Source organism: Eublepharis macularius, chromosome 2 (assembly GCF_028583425.1).
Source record: "Eublepharis macularius isolate TG4126 chromosome 2, MPM_Emac_v1.0, whole genome shotgun sequence".
Classification (NCBI taxonomy): domain Eukaryota; kingdom Metazoa; phylum Chordata; class Lepidosauria; order Squamata; family Eublepharidae; genus Eublepharis; species Eublepharis macularius.
The window spans coordinates 52,826,349-52,841,945 of record NC_072791.1 but is presented as its reverse complement, the minus strand read 5'-3'; the positions used below and the strand labels follow the sequence as shown (position 1 = coordinate 52,841,945).

The following is a 15,597-nucleotide window of genomic DNA, read 5'->3' as shown; positions in this document are numbered from 1 at the left end:
AGATAAGAGGACAGCTGTTTCCACAAGAACAAATTGTAGGACCCCATTATAGCTTGGAAATTTGCTATGCGGAATCCTAAGGAAGCAGATGAGTAAAGCTTCCTGCCCATGCCATCCAGTTTCCTGCCCTCCTGGTCTGCCGGAGCTGAAGAGGAACCGTATTGGAACCGAGCCTGACCTTCCTCCGCCAGGATGGAAGAGGGCTTAGGGTGAGTGAAAAGGTATGGACAGTCCTCCTGCTTCAAACGATAGTACCTTTCGACCTTCTTTGCCGTCGGCGGCAAGGATGCCGGGGTCTGCCAGAGCGCAAGAGCATTATCAACAAAATCCTCCACAGGAGGGAACGCCACCGAGGCGGGGATCCCGAATACAACGCCTCCAGCAGCTTGCTTTTAGGCTTGGAGGTCGTGGAGGCAACATCTATCTCCAGCGCCATGGCCATCCGGACCATCTGCTCGGCGAACATTCTGTAGTCGTCATTTGGGGAAGACGAACGGAGCTCTCCTACGGTGTCATCCGCGGAAGGGTCAGAAGCCACATCCAAGGAGTAATCGGACGGGGATGCTAGGCCTTCCTCATCCTCGGAGTTGGAAAATTCCGCCGGGGTCTGTGTCGGAACCAAAGCTGGGCGTCCTGCCGGAGCCGATGTGCAAGGCCCGGGAACCGAGGGATGCAATTGCACTCTAGCCGCAGGAGCAGGTGCAGGTTGCATGGCTGACTGAGCTGGAGCGGAAGACAGTGGAGCTGATGGATGTTGCAGGACGGGAACGGATTGCTGAAACCAAGCCACAAAATCCTGCCAGGAGGTCATGTTCCCCAGCCCAGGGACAGGCTGCCAAGGAGGTAGAGGAGCGGGCATCTGAGCAGGCCAGTGAAACGGCGCCGGAACCGATGGGGTAGGCTGCATCAGAACGGAGACCTCAGACGGTGCTGGAGCGGATGGCAGGGAACGCTCAAATGACTGGTATGGTTCCAAGAGTGGCGGGAACGGGACATAGTCCTCCAATAGTGCCAGAGGAGGCGTACAAGGAGGCGACGGGGTGTGTAGACTCACCATGTCGTCGTCAATCAGAACCGGCCTGGATGGCGAACCGGGTCGCACAATCGGGGTCGGAGATTGGACACGACCCTTGGTTTTTGACTTGGACTTGGCCTTTTTAGATGGGGGCTCCGAAGAAGCCTCGGCGGCCGAAGTCTTTGACGATGACTTCGAAGATGATTTCAATGAGGAACGATTCTTAGCCTTCCGGCTAGAAGGGCGATCCACAGAACCGGAGTCAGATCGGCCCTCCGGAACGGGTTGCCCCGTCGGTTCCGAGGGGAGCGGCTCCGGCGATTTCCAAGACTGTGCCGGCGATGGAGCGGCGGAGCGGGGCTTGTCTCCCGATGAACCCAACGGCTTGGGGGGGAGAAGGTTGGCATCCCACAGGAAAGCCCAGAGCCTGGCCTTCCGATCACTCCTCGCTTTCGGGTAAAGGCCATACACACCGCACAACGCTCCACAATGTGCCCCTCGCCTAGGCAGATGAGACAGAGCTCATGGACATCCGAGTGGGTCATCTTCATGCTGCACTTCAGACATTTCTTAAACAAAGCTGTCTGAGACATCTCGGAATGATATTTCCCACAAGATGGAACACAGGAAAATATCGTACAGCACAATCCACGACGAACAAACTCCGAAGAGACACAGAGAGAAACAAGTAACGCTAGAATAAGAACCTTTCTGAATGGTGGCGAAAAAGGAACTGAGGGAATGGCGGGGGACACTCGGATATATATATACATTCAAAATTGGCGGGAACACCGGCGCGCATGCGCGGTGGGTCAGAGCATCCTCTTCACATCTCTGGAAGCTAGAAAAATCTTTTCCGCGGCTGGCCTGCGCCTGCGCAGTCCCAATGTGGGGCTGCACAGAAGGACGACGACGATCATTTAAAAACATTAAATAATACATTTAAAAACATTAAATATTACAGTTCATGCTGCACAGTGGTTCATACATGCCTCTGTGTTCACATGGGGGCGATGGTTTAACCCGCCCTTCACGGGGGGGGGGCACTGCCCGGCGTCAGCCATATGCCTGGCGGAATAGCTCTGTCTTACAGGCCCAGCAAAATGCAAGCAAATCTTGCCGGGCCCTTGTCTCACAAGACAGAGCATTCCACCAGGCCCAAGTGGGCCTCCCTAGGGCCAGGGACACTTAAAAGATGTTTTCCACCAGAGCGGAGAGTCCTCCGGGGCTCATATGGTGAGAGACGGTCCCTCAGATATGTTGGTCCCAGTCCGCGTAGGGCTTTGTAGGTTAACACAAAAACCTTGAACCTGATTCGGTACTCCACTGGCAGCCAATGCAGCTGGCGTAGCACCGGTGTAATATGCTCCCACACCGATGCTCCAGCAATGACCCGCGCTGCTGCATTCTGTACCAGCTGTAACCGCCGGATCAGGTCCATGGGAAGCCCAGCATACAGCGCGTTACAGTAATCCAACCTAGAGGTGACCATTGCTTGGACCACTGTAGTCAAGTCACGGGGAGACAAATAAGGGGCAAGCTGCCTGGCCTGCCGAAGATAATAAAAGGAAGACCTGGCAACTGCAGTGATCTGGTCCTCCATCTTCAGGGAGGAATCCAGAATCACCCCCAGGCTCCTAACTCTCGGGGCCAGTGTAAGTGCTGCCCCATCAAGTGTAGGAAGCCGGGGATATTATTTTAAAATACATCCTATATTCATGTAACTAGCACTGCAACTAGCACTGTAACTACCACTGCAGTACTCCAGTCAGAGCTCCCGGAAACCAGTGGGCATCAACTGGAGTAACTTTGCAGGGGACTGCACTGTAGGATGCAGTTTACAGAGTCCTTCATTGAAAAATGCTGATTTAAGGCACTAACAGCCCAAGCGTACTACTGGTACACATTATGCCAGCCTCACACTTTTGCAATCCAAATCGTTCTGCATTGCTTACTGTATGTCCCATCCTATTGACTTACACTGTGTTATCTGACTTGAGTCTCAGTGAGAAAGGCAGATTATAAACAAATAACAATACTACAATAATTTGGATATCAATCCATATGAATGCTCTACCTTGGCACATCACTCATCATGCCAATGTTGCTGACTCCTTTTTGTAAATCATACCCACATTACTTGGGGGAAGAGGAGATTTTTTAAAAAAATTATTCTTTACCTGCACAAAGGCACACTAATGAGACAAAGGACTGCTTAGCACAAGTATGCTTCCCTACATAGGTGGGGGGAAACCCATATACATCACTGTACACCATCATAACTTATAACAATGGCATATATTTCGGAGGACATTCACAACTAGTTCAGCTTGCCAATTAATAATCATCCCTACACAACATACGGGTCACCTTCTTGCCTATTTACTGTTTTATCCTACTCTAACCTTAAAAAACAGGTGAAATAGCCCTTGTTCTATTTTTCTTGAGAAAACCAGAAACTGTATAGAACTCCTTTGCATCAAAATACGCACAGCATGAGAACAGGATGCAAACGCCAATGTACCAGAACTGTTTCTTGGTTACCTTAAGGGCAGAACATTTTAAAATAAAACAACAAACATCTTACCTGTGCTTTGTTTTGATGTTACAGCACTAAACAACACATTGCCTAAAAGATTAGAAACAGCAATTCGTACATCGTAATTGGAACCTTCAAAAGACTTAAAACACAGAGTCACAACACTATCCAGCTCTGAACTCCACATAAAAGTTGCTTCACTCTGAAGTTCAAGAAGACACTGCACAAAAATGGAAGACGAGAAAAAAAAAGCTAGGTTCAAGCTCAAATAGTAAATTAATAATTGTGTGCTGTCAAGTTGCAACTGACTTATGGCGACTCCCATCAAGGGGATTTCAAGGTAAGAGATGTGCAGAGGTGGGCTGCCATTGCCTTCCTCTGCATAGCAACCCCAGTCTTCTTCGGTGGTGTTCCATCCAAGTACTAACTGTAGCCAATCCTGCTTAGCTTCCAAGCTTTGACAAAACTGGGCATGTTTGGGCTATTAGGCTGCTATATTACTGAACAATCTGATAAATCAGATTACAGATACAGTCTCATTCAGTCTCAAAAGTATAACCAGTATATTATTTCTAAATGACCTATACATATCGTTATGGCTATAATGGTTAATATCTGAGCAGATAAACATAGCACAACTGAATTTACAATTTCTTCCATAATTACATATTTTTCGTAGGAACGCAATACAAGCCTCAACTGTTTACTGCTTCAGAAAGCAAGGACTATTCCCTTCCTTTTAAATGGGAAAATTGTGCCTCGGTTAGCCAGGTGTGGAAAGAGAAAATGTAAGTAAGCCAGATGTCTATTCACAAGAGCCAGTTTGGTGTAGTGGTAAGAGCATGGGACTTTAATCTGGAGAACAAGGTTTGATTCCCTACTCCTCCACTTGAAGCTAGCTGAGGGACCTTGTGTCAGTCACAGCTTCTAGGAGCTCTCTCAGCACCACCCACCCCATAGGGTGTTTTGTTGTGAGGATAATAACAACATACGCTGTAAACCGCTCTGAGTGGACATTAAGTTGTCCTCAAAGGCAGTATATAAATCAAATGTTGTTATTGTTACCACCATCATCATTATTACTTGGATTATTCCTACAAAGCTTCAAACCTGATGTGCATTATTCTCAATCCCTCCGAAGTAGGGGGAGTCTTTTGTTGGGGAATGGAAGATTTATTACTTACCGAGAAGCTTCCTTTCTTGGTGGTCCAGGAGTGGGGCAGTCCAAATGCTGGGTAGCTCCTCCTCCTTCTTTCGCAGGGTCGGACGAACAAAGTTGTGATCCTAAGAGGGAGGGGCTCCCAGGCTCTCCAGTTCCTTTCCAAGCCCTCACAGTTCCCCAACAAATCAGACCAGGCTCTCACCACCTGAATAATACAACTATAATACTAACAAGATAAACTTTATTCATCGTTAAATAACACAAGAACACCTCAACCATCAAGAGAACACAAACTGGTTCACTTAGGTCAGTTCTCTCAACTGCTCATTCCTTCCCCTTTCATAACTGGGTGGGTTACGACTGCCCCACTCCTGGACCACCGAGAAAGGAAGCTTCTCGGTAAGTAATAAATCTTCCATTCTCCTGTGATCCTGGAGTGGGGCAGTCCAAACGCTGGGATATATTCCTAGCAGCGAACCATAGGGTGGGTGACTAAGCTTCCAGGACGTGCTGGAGCACCCTTCTGCCGAAGGCAGCATCTGCAGAAGCAATCTGATCTATTCTATAATGTTTGGTAAAGGTGTGCACTGACCTCCAAGTCGCTGCCCTACAAATCCTCTCCAAGGATGGGAAGGACCTATATGCGGCCGAGGCGGCCGTTCCTCTCAGAGAGTGTGCCGTAATCCCTTTAGGAGGGGTTACTTTCCTAGCGTATGCTAAACCTATACACTCCCTGATCCACCTGCTGATGGTCGAAGAGGTCACCTTGCTCCCCATTGCACTCTGTTTGAAAGAGACGAACAGGTTTTCTACCTTACGAAACTGCCTGGTTCTATCTATATAGAAACTCAACACTCGTCTTACGGCCAATCTATGCCACTCTTTCTCCTTCTCATGCTTAGGGTTGGTACAGAAGGATGGCAAGACTATATCCTCCCCCCTATGAAAAGCAGAGTTTACTTTGGGAATAAAGGAGGTGTCCATTCTAAGAACCACTTTATCTTGATGGAATGTACACAATTTCCTATTTACTGATAGGGCTCCTAACTCTGACACCCTTCTTGCCGAAGTCAGGCCCACCAAAAACACTGTTTTAAGAGTCAATTCCTTAAGTAGCCATGGGCTCAAATGGTTCTTTTGTGAGTGCGTTTAGAACTAAGTTTAAGTTCCAAGTCGGGAAACGATGCACTTGGGGCGGGTTAAGCAAGGCCGTCCCCCTCAAAAAGCGTTTCACATGAGGATGCTTAGTAAGAGAGGTCCCTCTCTTGGATCCCCTGATGGCTGAAATGGCCGCCATTTGTCTCCTCAACGTGCTAGTACTGAGTCCTTTGTCCAGTCCATCCTGTAGGAATAGAAGAATCTGTTTTATGGATGCCAACACAGGGTTCAGTCCTTTCCTCTCACACCACTCATGAAACACCTGCCATGTCCTGTTGTAGCTGTGATTAGTGGAACCTTTTCTTGAAGCTAGCATGGTGCAAATCACCTTTTCAGCGTAACCTAGGGCCTCAAGCTGGCCACGCTCAACTTCCAGGCTGTTAGCTTTAGCGCCTTGGGGTTTGGGTGTAGGATCTCCCCCTGAGTTATGAGATCCTCCCTGCAAGGAAGAGTCCACGGTTCTGCGCACGCCAGTCTCTTCAGTTCCTGAAACCAAGGCCTCCGTGGCCAGTTAAGGGGCGACTAGTATGACCTCCGCCCCCTGATCCACTATCTTCTGGATTACCCGGTGAAGAATTTTCGTTGGAGGAAAGGCATATAGAAGTCCCCGAGGCCAGTTCTGCGACAGCGCATCCACTGTCATGGCCCCTGGGTCTCTGTATCTGGACATGAATTGTGCCACTTGGTTGTTTTGGGCCGAGGCGAAGAGGTCCACTCCTGGCACCCTGAACCTCTTGCATATCTGTGCGAAGACCCTCTCGTTCAGCTTCCATTCCGACTGGTCTATCCTGTTCCTGCTCAACCAGTCCGCTAGGACATTGTGTTGCCCCGCTACGTGGCTTGCTTTTATGGACCTTAGATTTCCTTCCGCCCACCGAAAGATCTTGCCTGCCTCCTTGCTCAGGGTCCTGGACCTGCTGCCTCCTTGCCTGTTTATATAAGCCTTCGCCGTCATATTGTCAGTGAGGACCATCACATGCTTCCTTCTCTGACCGTCCACAAATTCCAGGAGCCCGTTCCGTATCGCTCTAAGCTCCAGGAGGTTTATGCTGGCCTCTGCCTCTTTGGGAAGCCACTCCCCTTGAGCTATCTGCCCCTCCATGTGAGCACCCCAACCTTTCAGACTCGCGTCTGTTGTGAGAGTCACTCTCTTGGGTTCCCTTAGGAGAGAGCCCTCTGCAAACCTGCCCGGTTCCGTCCACCAAGACAGATCCTGCGACAGTGTGATAGGAACTTCCACCTTTCTGTACCACCTGTGAGTGATGACTCTTTGAAAGGGTCGCAAGAATCTCTGTAGAGGCCAGGTATGAAATCTGGCCCACTGCAGGACATCCTGACACGACACCATCATTCCTTGTAATTTGGCCAGTTGCATAACCTCCATCACTTTCCTTGTCTGAACTGTCTCTGACATATTCAGGATCTTTTGTTGTCTTTCTGGAGATATGAACATCTTGCCCACCGTGGTGTCTATTATTACCCCCAGGTGAGAGATTCTCTGTGTCGGGGTAAGTATTCTCTTCTGGCGATTGATGATGAAGCCGTGATTCTCCAGACAGTTCATGGTGGCCTCCACCGCCCTCTGGGCCAACACCCGAGACGGCACCTTTATCAAGATGTCGTCGAGGTAGGGCGACAGGGCTATCCCCTGCACCCTGAGGAAGGCCACTAGGGTCACCAGGACTTTTGTAAATAACCTTGAGGAGGATTTCAGACCAAAGGGGAGAGCCCTGTATTGGTAATGCTTCCCGTTGTAGGCAAAACGAAGAAATTTCCTGTGCGAAGACCTGACAGGGATATGCAGATAGGCCTCTGACAGATCTATGGAGGCCAAGAAGTCCCCTTGCTGTAAGGCCCCTGCAGTGGACTTCAGGGTCTCCACCTTGAACCTCCTGGATCTTATATGAAGGTTCAACCATTTCAAGTCCAGAATGGCCCGCATGTCCCCGTTTTTCTTTGGGACCAGAAAAAGGACCGAGTACACTCCCTGCTTTTGAGAATGTGCAGGTACCGGTTCTATCGCTTTGATCTGAAGGAGGTGCCTGATAGCTTCCACCATTTTCAGGTGCTTCGTTAGAGATGGATTCCTGAGAACTTGAAGAAAACGCCTTCGTGGCACCCTGTCGAACTCCAAGGAATAGCCCTTGGATACTACTTCCAGTACCCAGTTGTCTGAAATTGTAATCCTCCACTGGAATATAAAGCCCTGGAGACGGCCTCCGACCTGTCCAAGCGTCCGCTTTGTCAGATAGTCATGCTTGGCTGCCCTTCTTTTGTCCTTTGCTTTGGGTGGACGACTTTCTGAAGCTGAAAGATCTGCCATCTGACCTAGGCTTAGGTTGCCATCTGCCCTTGAACGGTCTGTCATTAGTTTGCCTGGCAGGTCTTTTATAGTCATGAAAGGAATGTTTCCCTTTAAACTTGGAGTCCCTTTTCTTAGATGGCAGGACCTTCTTTTTCTCAGCATCCTCCACCAAGAATCTATCCAGGTCCTCCCCGAAGAGTTTAGTGCCAGAAAAGGGAATCGCTGCCACCTTACTACAAGCTGGCGGGTCCACATCCCAATTCCTGAGCCATGTGTTCCGTCGCGCCGCTATGTTAAAACCCATGGCCCTAGAGGACATCTGAAAGGAGTCCAGTGTGGCATCTGCCAAGAAGGCTGCCGCCAACGCTATTTTCTTTGCTTCATTTCTGATTTCCTTTGATACCTCCTTACCCACAGATGCCAGGTCTGACGCCCACATAAAGGCCGCTCTTGCAAATAAGGACCCCATCGCTGAGGATTTTAGAGATGCTGCAGATGCCTTGAAATTCCTGCGCAACGCTTGCTCAATCTTTTTATCTGAAGGGTCCTTGGGCATACCCTCAGCATCCATAGGTAGTACCGAAGACGTTGCCAAGCTGGAGATGGGATCATCTACTGTGGGGAGTTTGATCTTCTTGGAGTCGTTTGCTGACAAAGAGTAGAACTTGTGGAAAACTGATTGATACAGCTTAGGTTTTGCCAGGTTATCCCACTCTGTTTTCAGAACATCATGGAAAATAGCTGGTAGCGGCACCCCTACGTGCTTCGGACCCCCCTTAAGCAGAGCTCTTTCCAAGCCTTGGGGGTATGAGGGTTCCACTTCTGTAGCTCCTATAGCAGAAGGAGAAATTTCTAGAGTTCTCAGTACCTTTGCCAGCAGCTTAGAAAACATTTCTGGAGGAAAAAGCCTGGTTTGGGACTGGTTTATTTCCATGACTTCCTCTTCAGACAATTCTCCTTCTTCAGCATCAGAGGATTGCTGAGACACTTCAGAGCCCCAGGGGGACTCATCAGAGTCACTGGAAATGTCCTCCAACAGGGGGTCCGTTCTCCTCTTTTTAGGTTTGGTCTGTGTAGCCGGAATTGCAGGCCTTTTGCCTTTCGAGGTGCTAGGCCACTGCTGGCTTTGTTTCTGAGGGACCAATTGTGCCTTAAGATCTTTGACTGCTGAGTCCAGATCTTTCTTGATTTCTGTGCTTAGCCATGCTAGAACGTTGTCTTTGGCATCTGGCCCAGACAAATCCAGGTCACTGCTCCTCAGGTTCTCCCCTTGATTGGGGTAAGTAGGCCTTGAGGCCATCGAAGACTCTAAATTGCTGGGCATTGGATGAGCCTCCCTTGCCTCAGATATACTGGCTTCTGAAGACATTCCCGCCAAATTCTTCGCGCCTAAAAGTGAAAGTAAGCAGGAACCATTTTAAAAGAAAGGCCCTTTCTCTCTCTCTCTCTCTCTTTTTTTTTTTACAGACTTTCCCAAACAGCACTACTGAGGACCCAGATAACGAAAAGCCCGTCCCATCGGAGAGACTATGGACTCCTTTAGCCAACAGGGTAATTCAGTCCTAGACCGATTAGAACCCAGCCGCAACGTACAGGGCTATATCTGGCTTCACCAGCACTTTCCAGCCCTCCCAATCCATTTACCTGCGGCTTTCCCCCCCCCCCTGCTTTTTTGCCTCGTCAGAGGCTTTAAGCAGGCGAAAGCCTTCACTCACAGTTTTGGCGCGGCAAACGAGGTTTCTGCCGCTTGGGAGACGATTGCCTTCCTCCCTGGTTGCAGCAGCGGCAGCAATCTTCTCCCGCTCCCTTGTGCCTCAGCAGATACCGGGGCCTAGCTGGCTAGGCTCATCGGCTCTGCGGCTCGTTCCCCGCAGCTTCTGCCGCAATTCCAATGCTGGGAGGGGGGGAGGGGGGGAAAGGGGAAGGAGGAACCAGTCCTTCCTATATCCCCACGAGCCCGCGCCTATCTTCTCCGAATGTTCCAAGGATCGCTGCTCACGAAGAGCGAAGAAAATTACATCCCCTGCAGAGCAGGGCTGGACAAAAACTGGAGAGCCTGGGAGCCCCTCCCCCTTAGGATTGCAACTTTGTTCGTCCGACCCTGCGAAAGGAGGAGGAGGAGCTACCCGGCGTTTGGACTGCCCCACTCCAGGACCACAGGAGAAGGAAAGCAACACCTGCCAGTCTGGAGTGCAATACCACTTTCCAATACATAAATTCTTAGCGGCCACAACAACAGTTGAACAGTACAATCCTAAACCACATTACACCCATCTGAGACTATTTACATCAGTGGTCTCAGAAGGGCCTAACTCTGCTTAGGACTGCACTGGGAATCACGAAAACTATGTGTGTCTCAATGTCACCAATAGAGAGCTAAATGGGGACAACTGCAGTGAAGAGTGTAAATCATACACATCCAGATGACATACAGGACTTGCAGCCACTACAAAACAGAATGTACACAAAATGTACAGAAGTGTCAGACATTTATTTCTTGCTGGAAAAACTTCTTAGTAAATGCATACAGGGTGACAGGTTTGCGATTTGCCAATCCGATTATGTTTATTTCTGACAAAAGTCTTTTCTGTGCCACTGGAGGAGAAAATAAATTGATTTTCTTTTATCACCCATTTACCATATGCAATTGGACATAAGATTAATTACTTGAAACAACTAATTGGGTACTTTACCTTTGCAGCAGCACAGCGAACTGCCATCGATCTATCTGTTAAGCATGAGCGAGCAGCTTTGTAAATATCTCTATGACATGGAACTGCAGCAATTCCCAGACCTTTCAATATATTTTGCAAACTTAGCATGATTTCATACCGTCCTTGAGACTGACAATACAAGACAACAGAAAAAGATCATTGCATTTTACAACTAGGGAGTATTTCATTTGTTCATATATTACATTTTTATGTCACTTATTTGCAAAGGAATTCCTGGCACACTTGCCAGATAAGTTAGGTTGATCAGATCAATGTCTTCATTCTAGATTGGGGATTGAACCTAAGCTTCCTCATAGCAAATCTCTGCATCCTAGCTACTGTACTTTGGTGCGTCTTTCTGAACACACATGGACAGTAAAGTGTGAATAGGATTGTAACCTATGCAGCAAATCCCACAAAGGGAATGAAAGAAGAGATTTTTGGTTGAAGTCTGCACTTAGAAAGCAATAACAGTAATTATTATAAAGAAGAGCAGTACTCTTTTACAGTAAAAAAATGAACTTGTTGACAGAATTAAAATCTGACAGAAATAAAAAAATAGTATGATAATATACCATTCCAAAATTGAAGAGAGATTTTTTGGAAATTGAAAAAATACTTAGAAAAAAGATGGGATGTTAAAGGACAATTATGGTATTTTGAGTGTTATTAAGATAAGACATAATGTAAATCTTTACCATTAAATTTAAAATGACAACTAAGAGATAGTATTTGTAACAGAAACGGGGGGTTGTAGTGCTGTTGGAAGTCAATAGAGGAAAGGGGGAGGGGAGGGGGTGGGGAGCATACACTATATCTATAGGGGATAATTAGTAAGTAAGATGTATTAACAGTATATATGTTATGTTAACCATCCAATAAAAAATTAAATTCAAAATTGAAAAGAGATTTTCAATAACAGTAGTATTTTACCAGTACTTTTTTTAAAACGAAAAACCACCAATCTCAGCATGTTATTTTTTTACTGCTTTTCAACTCATAAGCTCCTTACCTCTGCATTCTTCATTGCTTTGAGTATGTTCCCTATGGTATCCACAAAACTGTTGCCCAAAATTCTTCCCAGTTTTTTGTACAAATAGCCCAAACAAACCACTGCTGCACTATTTAATGAAAACATTGGAAAGAGGAAAAATGTAGCAGTCAACATATTAAGAACATTTTTGTTTCTTAAGTTTGATGGCTTTGCTACATACAACTACATACAATCCTCAGTTACAACCCAGACCCGAATTGTTACAAAATGTAAAGTAGTTTAGCACAGAGAGCTCAAGCCAAGTGCGGTAAGGATGCAATTCCTCACAAGGTATTTTAAAACAGTTGTGCAAGATCATGTTCTTGTTGCCGTAACTCAGAAGCAAACATCTTCAGCTACTCCATAAAATCAGGGTATTCCCACCATCTCCTGTTTTGCAGCTCTCTTGCTTCATTGATTGAATTATTCCAGCCTATTACCTGATATAGAACCATCCCTACAAAGGGAGCCAAATGAAAAAAGGAATGGGATGAGCAAAAAAAAAACAAAACCTGCCTATGTGCATGGAAAAGACATTATATTGGGGAAAGCTGGGGACCCAGTGCACCTCTCTAGCCTGAGGCCCAAAGAAACCTGGAGCTTGTTCTGCTCTTGCCTACAAAAGTTTACGCTCTGATCTTGTTAGTTTTAATTTAAGATGCTGTGAGATTCTTTTGTTGCTTTCAGTAAAAAAAGAGAATATTCTAATATGGCTTAACTAGAGCCCAGAAGATGTACTTACAGTTTTGTGGGTAGATAGCTTGGTGAATCATCTTTACTGCGAATAAGTTCATTACATTTGTCAACTGTCTGGTGAACAGAAAAAGTGTCGCCAGAACTATAAGTTATAGCAAGGTTCTTTGCAATGAGCTGTCTAACAGGAGGTCCTGGTGAGCTGGTTAATAAAGATGTTAGTTGTTCAATCAGTTTGTTCTGTTTTTCCCTTATATCAGCCTAGGAATAGAAGAACAAGTTAGAATTCAGTTTTTATTTTCTGTTACATCTAATGAGACATGTATATTGTCCCCCAATATGCTTATCAATTATATAATCCATCAGAGTAATCTGCTTTCTGTCAAGAAGCACTGTCAATGCCACATAGTACTTAAACTACACTGACCATTTAAAAAAATCTTTAAAAATAAAAAAAACATTATTTGTATATTAAGACATTAGCAACAAAAGTTGCTCTCTTCTTATATTACTTGGCATTTAATTATTATTGAAATTTGCTTTTGTTCCTGCAAAATATTAGTCAAAATGGGGTTAGTAGGTAGAATTTGATTTGTGGAGAACAAACTTGATAACAATACTTCACATTTGCATAATGCTCTCAAATTTTCAAAGAATTTTATGTGCATTATCCTGTCAGACTGTTCCATTTCACCCTCTACATACATTTAACGTGGTCCTTGGCCACAGTTCTAGGCAGCCATAGCATGGTAGAGAAGTGAGCTGGTAGCACTGTTGAATGCTTTGACTGGTCACCATATTTTTTATTTTTCATTTGCCCATTCTATTGGATGATCATCTGCATAAAAACTTTCAAAAAAGTTTGGGTTAAATTCTTCCCCACCCACACTATAGTTGCCTAGGATTTCAGCCCGCTTGAGGCACAAAAATATTAAAGAAAGTTTTCTTGAAATGTAACATTTAATTTCAGTTTTATGTAATACTAACCCGACTTGTAGCTGGTAGAAGTTTTTCCAAAAACCTCAGCCACTCAAAAATAAATTCTGCTTTCTGAAATTCACCCAGCTGGTTGTAGATTTCTTCATTAAGTAGTAAGCTGTGAGCCAACTCCATTGCTTAAAGTAACTCCTTCTTCTATTTGAAAGTCACTCATTAACATGCAAAGGACTGGAGCTAAGTAGATGGGGTTGTTCACCAATTGAATGAGATGCAATATCTGAATAAATAAAAATATATAATTTTTTTCTAAATCACAAAATGTTTCCATTTTAATACTTGTATAAAAATTAGGTACAGAGGCTGCTCCTTTAAAACATCACAAGCTGTGGCAGCACACCTGCACCAGACACACAACCAGGATCTTGTACACATACACATACTGAGATGCTAAGAATGATACCACAATGTCATGCAAGCTGCTAGAATGGACTTTATTTATTCAGTTATGCAGACGAGTAGGAGCAGAGCACTATGTTGCTAATAAAGTTTTATTTTCTGCATATTTAACTGCAGACATATACCTTATGGGCACATATAAGACATATTTAAAGTATTCTTTTTGTGTATAATTTAGTATGTATTAAATAGTGGGTTCAGACTTGAGGTAAACCAACAGCTCTTTATTCAGTATAACTACACACAACACAAACTGAACAGAAACCCTCAATATATATATACAGCAGCTCCTACCCCTGAATACTGATAGCCAATGAGAACACGCATTTTACAATACCCTCGTTTGCATAACCATATACAATGTAACTTATTTACAGCTCAGTGATTGGTCTTTATCTTGCCCTTCTGATTGGCTGCCACCCGTAATTATTAACCAATGATAGCATAGCCTTGAGTTCTCTTGCAAGCTAGAGTTCGACCAGTACATTACAGTATGTCTATATAAATGACTTGTTTTTGGAAGACATAGCAGAGTGTGGGGTAGGGGGAGATACAGTGGTAGGAAAAGAACAGGCCAAGGGAAAGTGACACCTGAAATTTGTGTTCTCTTGAGTAGGTGTTTTGCCTTGGGCAGGGAAACGGTGTAGGGACCAAAGACAGTCCTGTTATCATGGATAGTTAACTACTTGAAGTTTAGACTTAGACGGATACCAAGACTCCACAGGGGCAGGGGATCAATTAAGATCTCTGTAGCCTGATGGATCTGATTGATTTTCAGATGGCATTAGGGGATTTTCCTGCTGATACAGTCAGTGCTCTTGTTGACATTCTGGTTGACCGCTGGAATGACAAAATGACCCAAGCAATTGACATGATTGCACCCAAGCACCCATTCTCAGGTCTAGGAGACCAGGCAGACCGTTAGTTTACTGAGGGGCTGTGGATGATGAAAAGACAAGGGAGATGATTAGACTGACAGTATAGAATGACTTGAAATATAACAAGTCAAAGGCTAGAGCTGATTTTAAAGTATGTGCTGGTGATAGCAGCAAAGAAACAATATTTCTCCACCATCATTACAGTTGCACAATGTAGATCTGCAGATCCAGGTGTTTGGGGGACTATTCGGTTCCAGCTCAGAGGAGGAGGTGGACGGCTCTGCAATAATTTTGCTAACTGGTATACTTTGAGGATAAAATCTCTTGCATTCATTCCAACTCAGACTACATTAATAGCAACAAAATAAGATGGTCACACAGTACCAATTTGTCCAGTTGTATGGGATACCTTTCAGATTGTCCAGTCTGAGGATGTGGACAAGATTTTTGGAATTCTGAGACCTTCCACCTTGTAGTACAACCCTTGGCCCACCTGGCTGCTTAAATCCGGGGAGGGGGGAAGCAGACCAGATCCAGGAAACAGTAACTGCCACCTGAGAGAGGGAGTGGTCACTCCTGCCTTCATGAGTGTTCAGGTGGACGATGGTGTATCCAGAGAAACCTATTCTAGACTCAGGAGGGTTAAATAACTACCACTCAATCTCAAATATATAATTCTTGAGCAACGTGATTGAACAAACGGTG

At 45.6% G+C, this 15,597-nt stretch overlaps 1 protein-coding gene across 1 annotated transcript in view; it reads right to left on the bottom strand.

Annotated features, from left to right (window-relative positions):
- The window catches only part of HEATR5A (HEAT repeat containing 5A), an 81,982-nt gene extending 68,250 nt beyond the window's left edge, over positions 1-13,732 (bottom strand). The window contains exons 1-5 of the mRNA XM_054971822.1: positions 13,607-13,732; positions 12,669-12,880; positions 11,906-12,014; positions 10,873-11,022; positions 3,603-3,774 (exon numbers count right to left, since the gene is read on the bottom strand). Coding sequence (XP_054827797.1) covers positions 3,603-3,774; positions 10,873-11,022; positions 11,906-12,014; positions 12,669-12,880; positions 13,607-13,732 — 769 coding nt within the window. The remainder of the gene's footprint in view (positions 1-3,602; positions 3,775-10,872; positions 11,023-11,905; positions 12,015-12,668; positions 12,881-13,606) is intronic.
- Between the last annotated feature and the right edge of the window lie 1,865 nt (positions 13,733-15,597).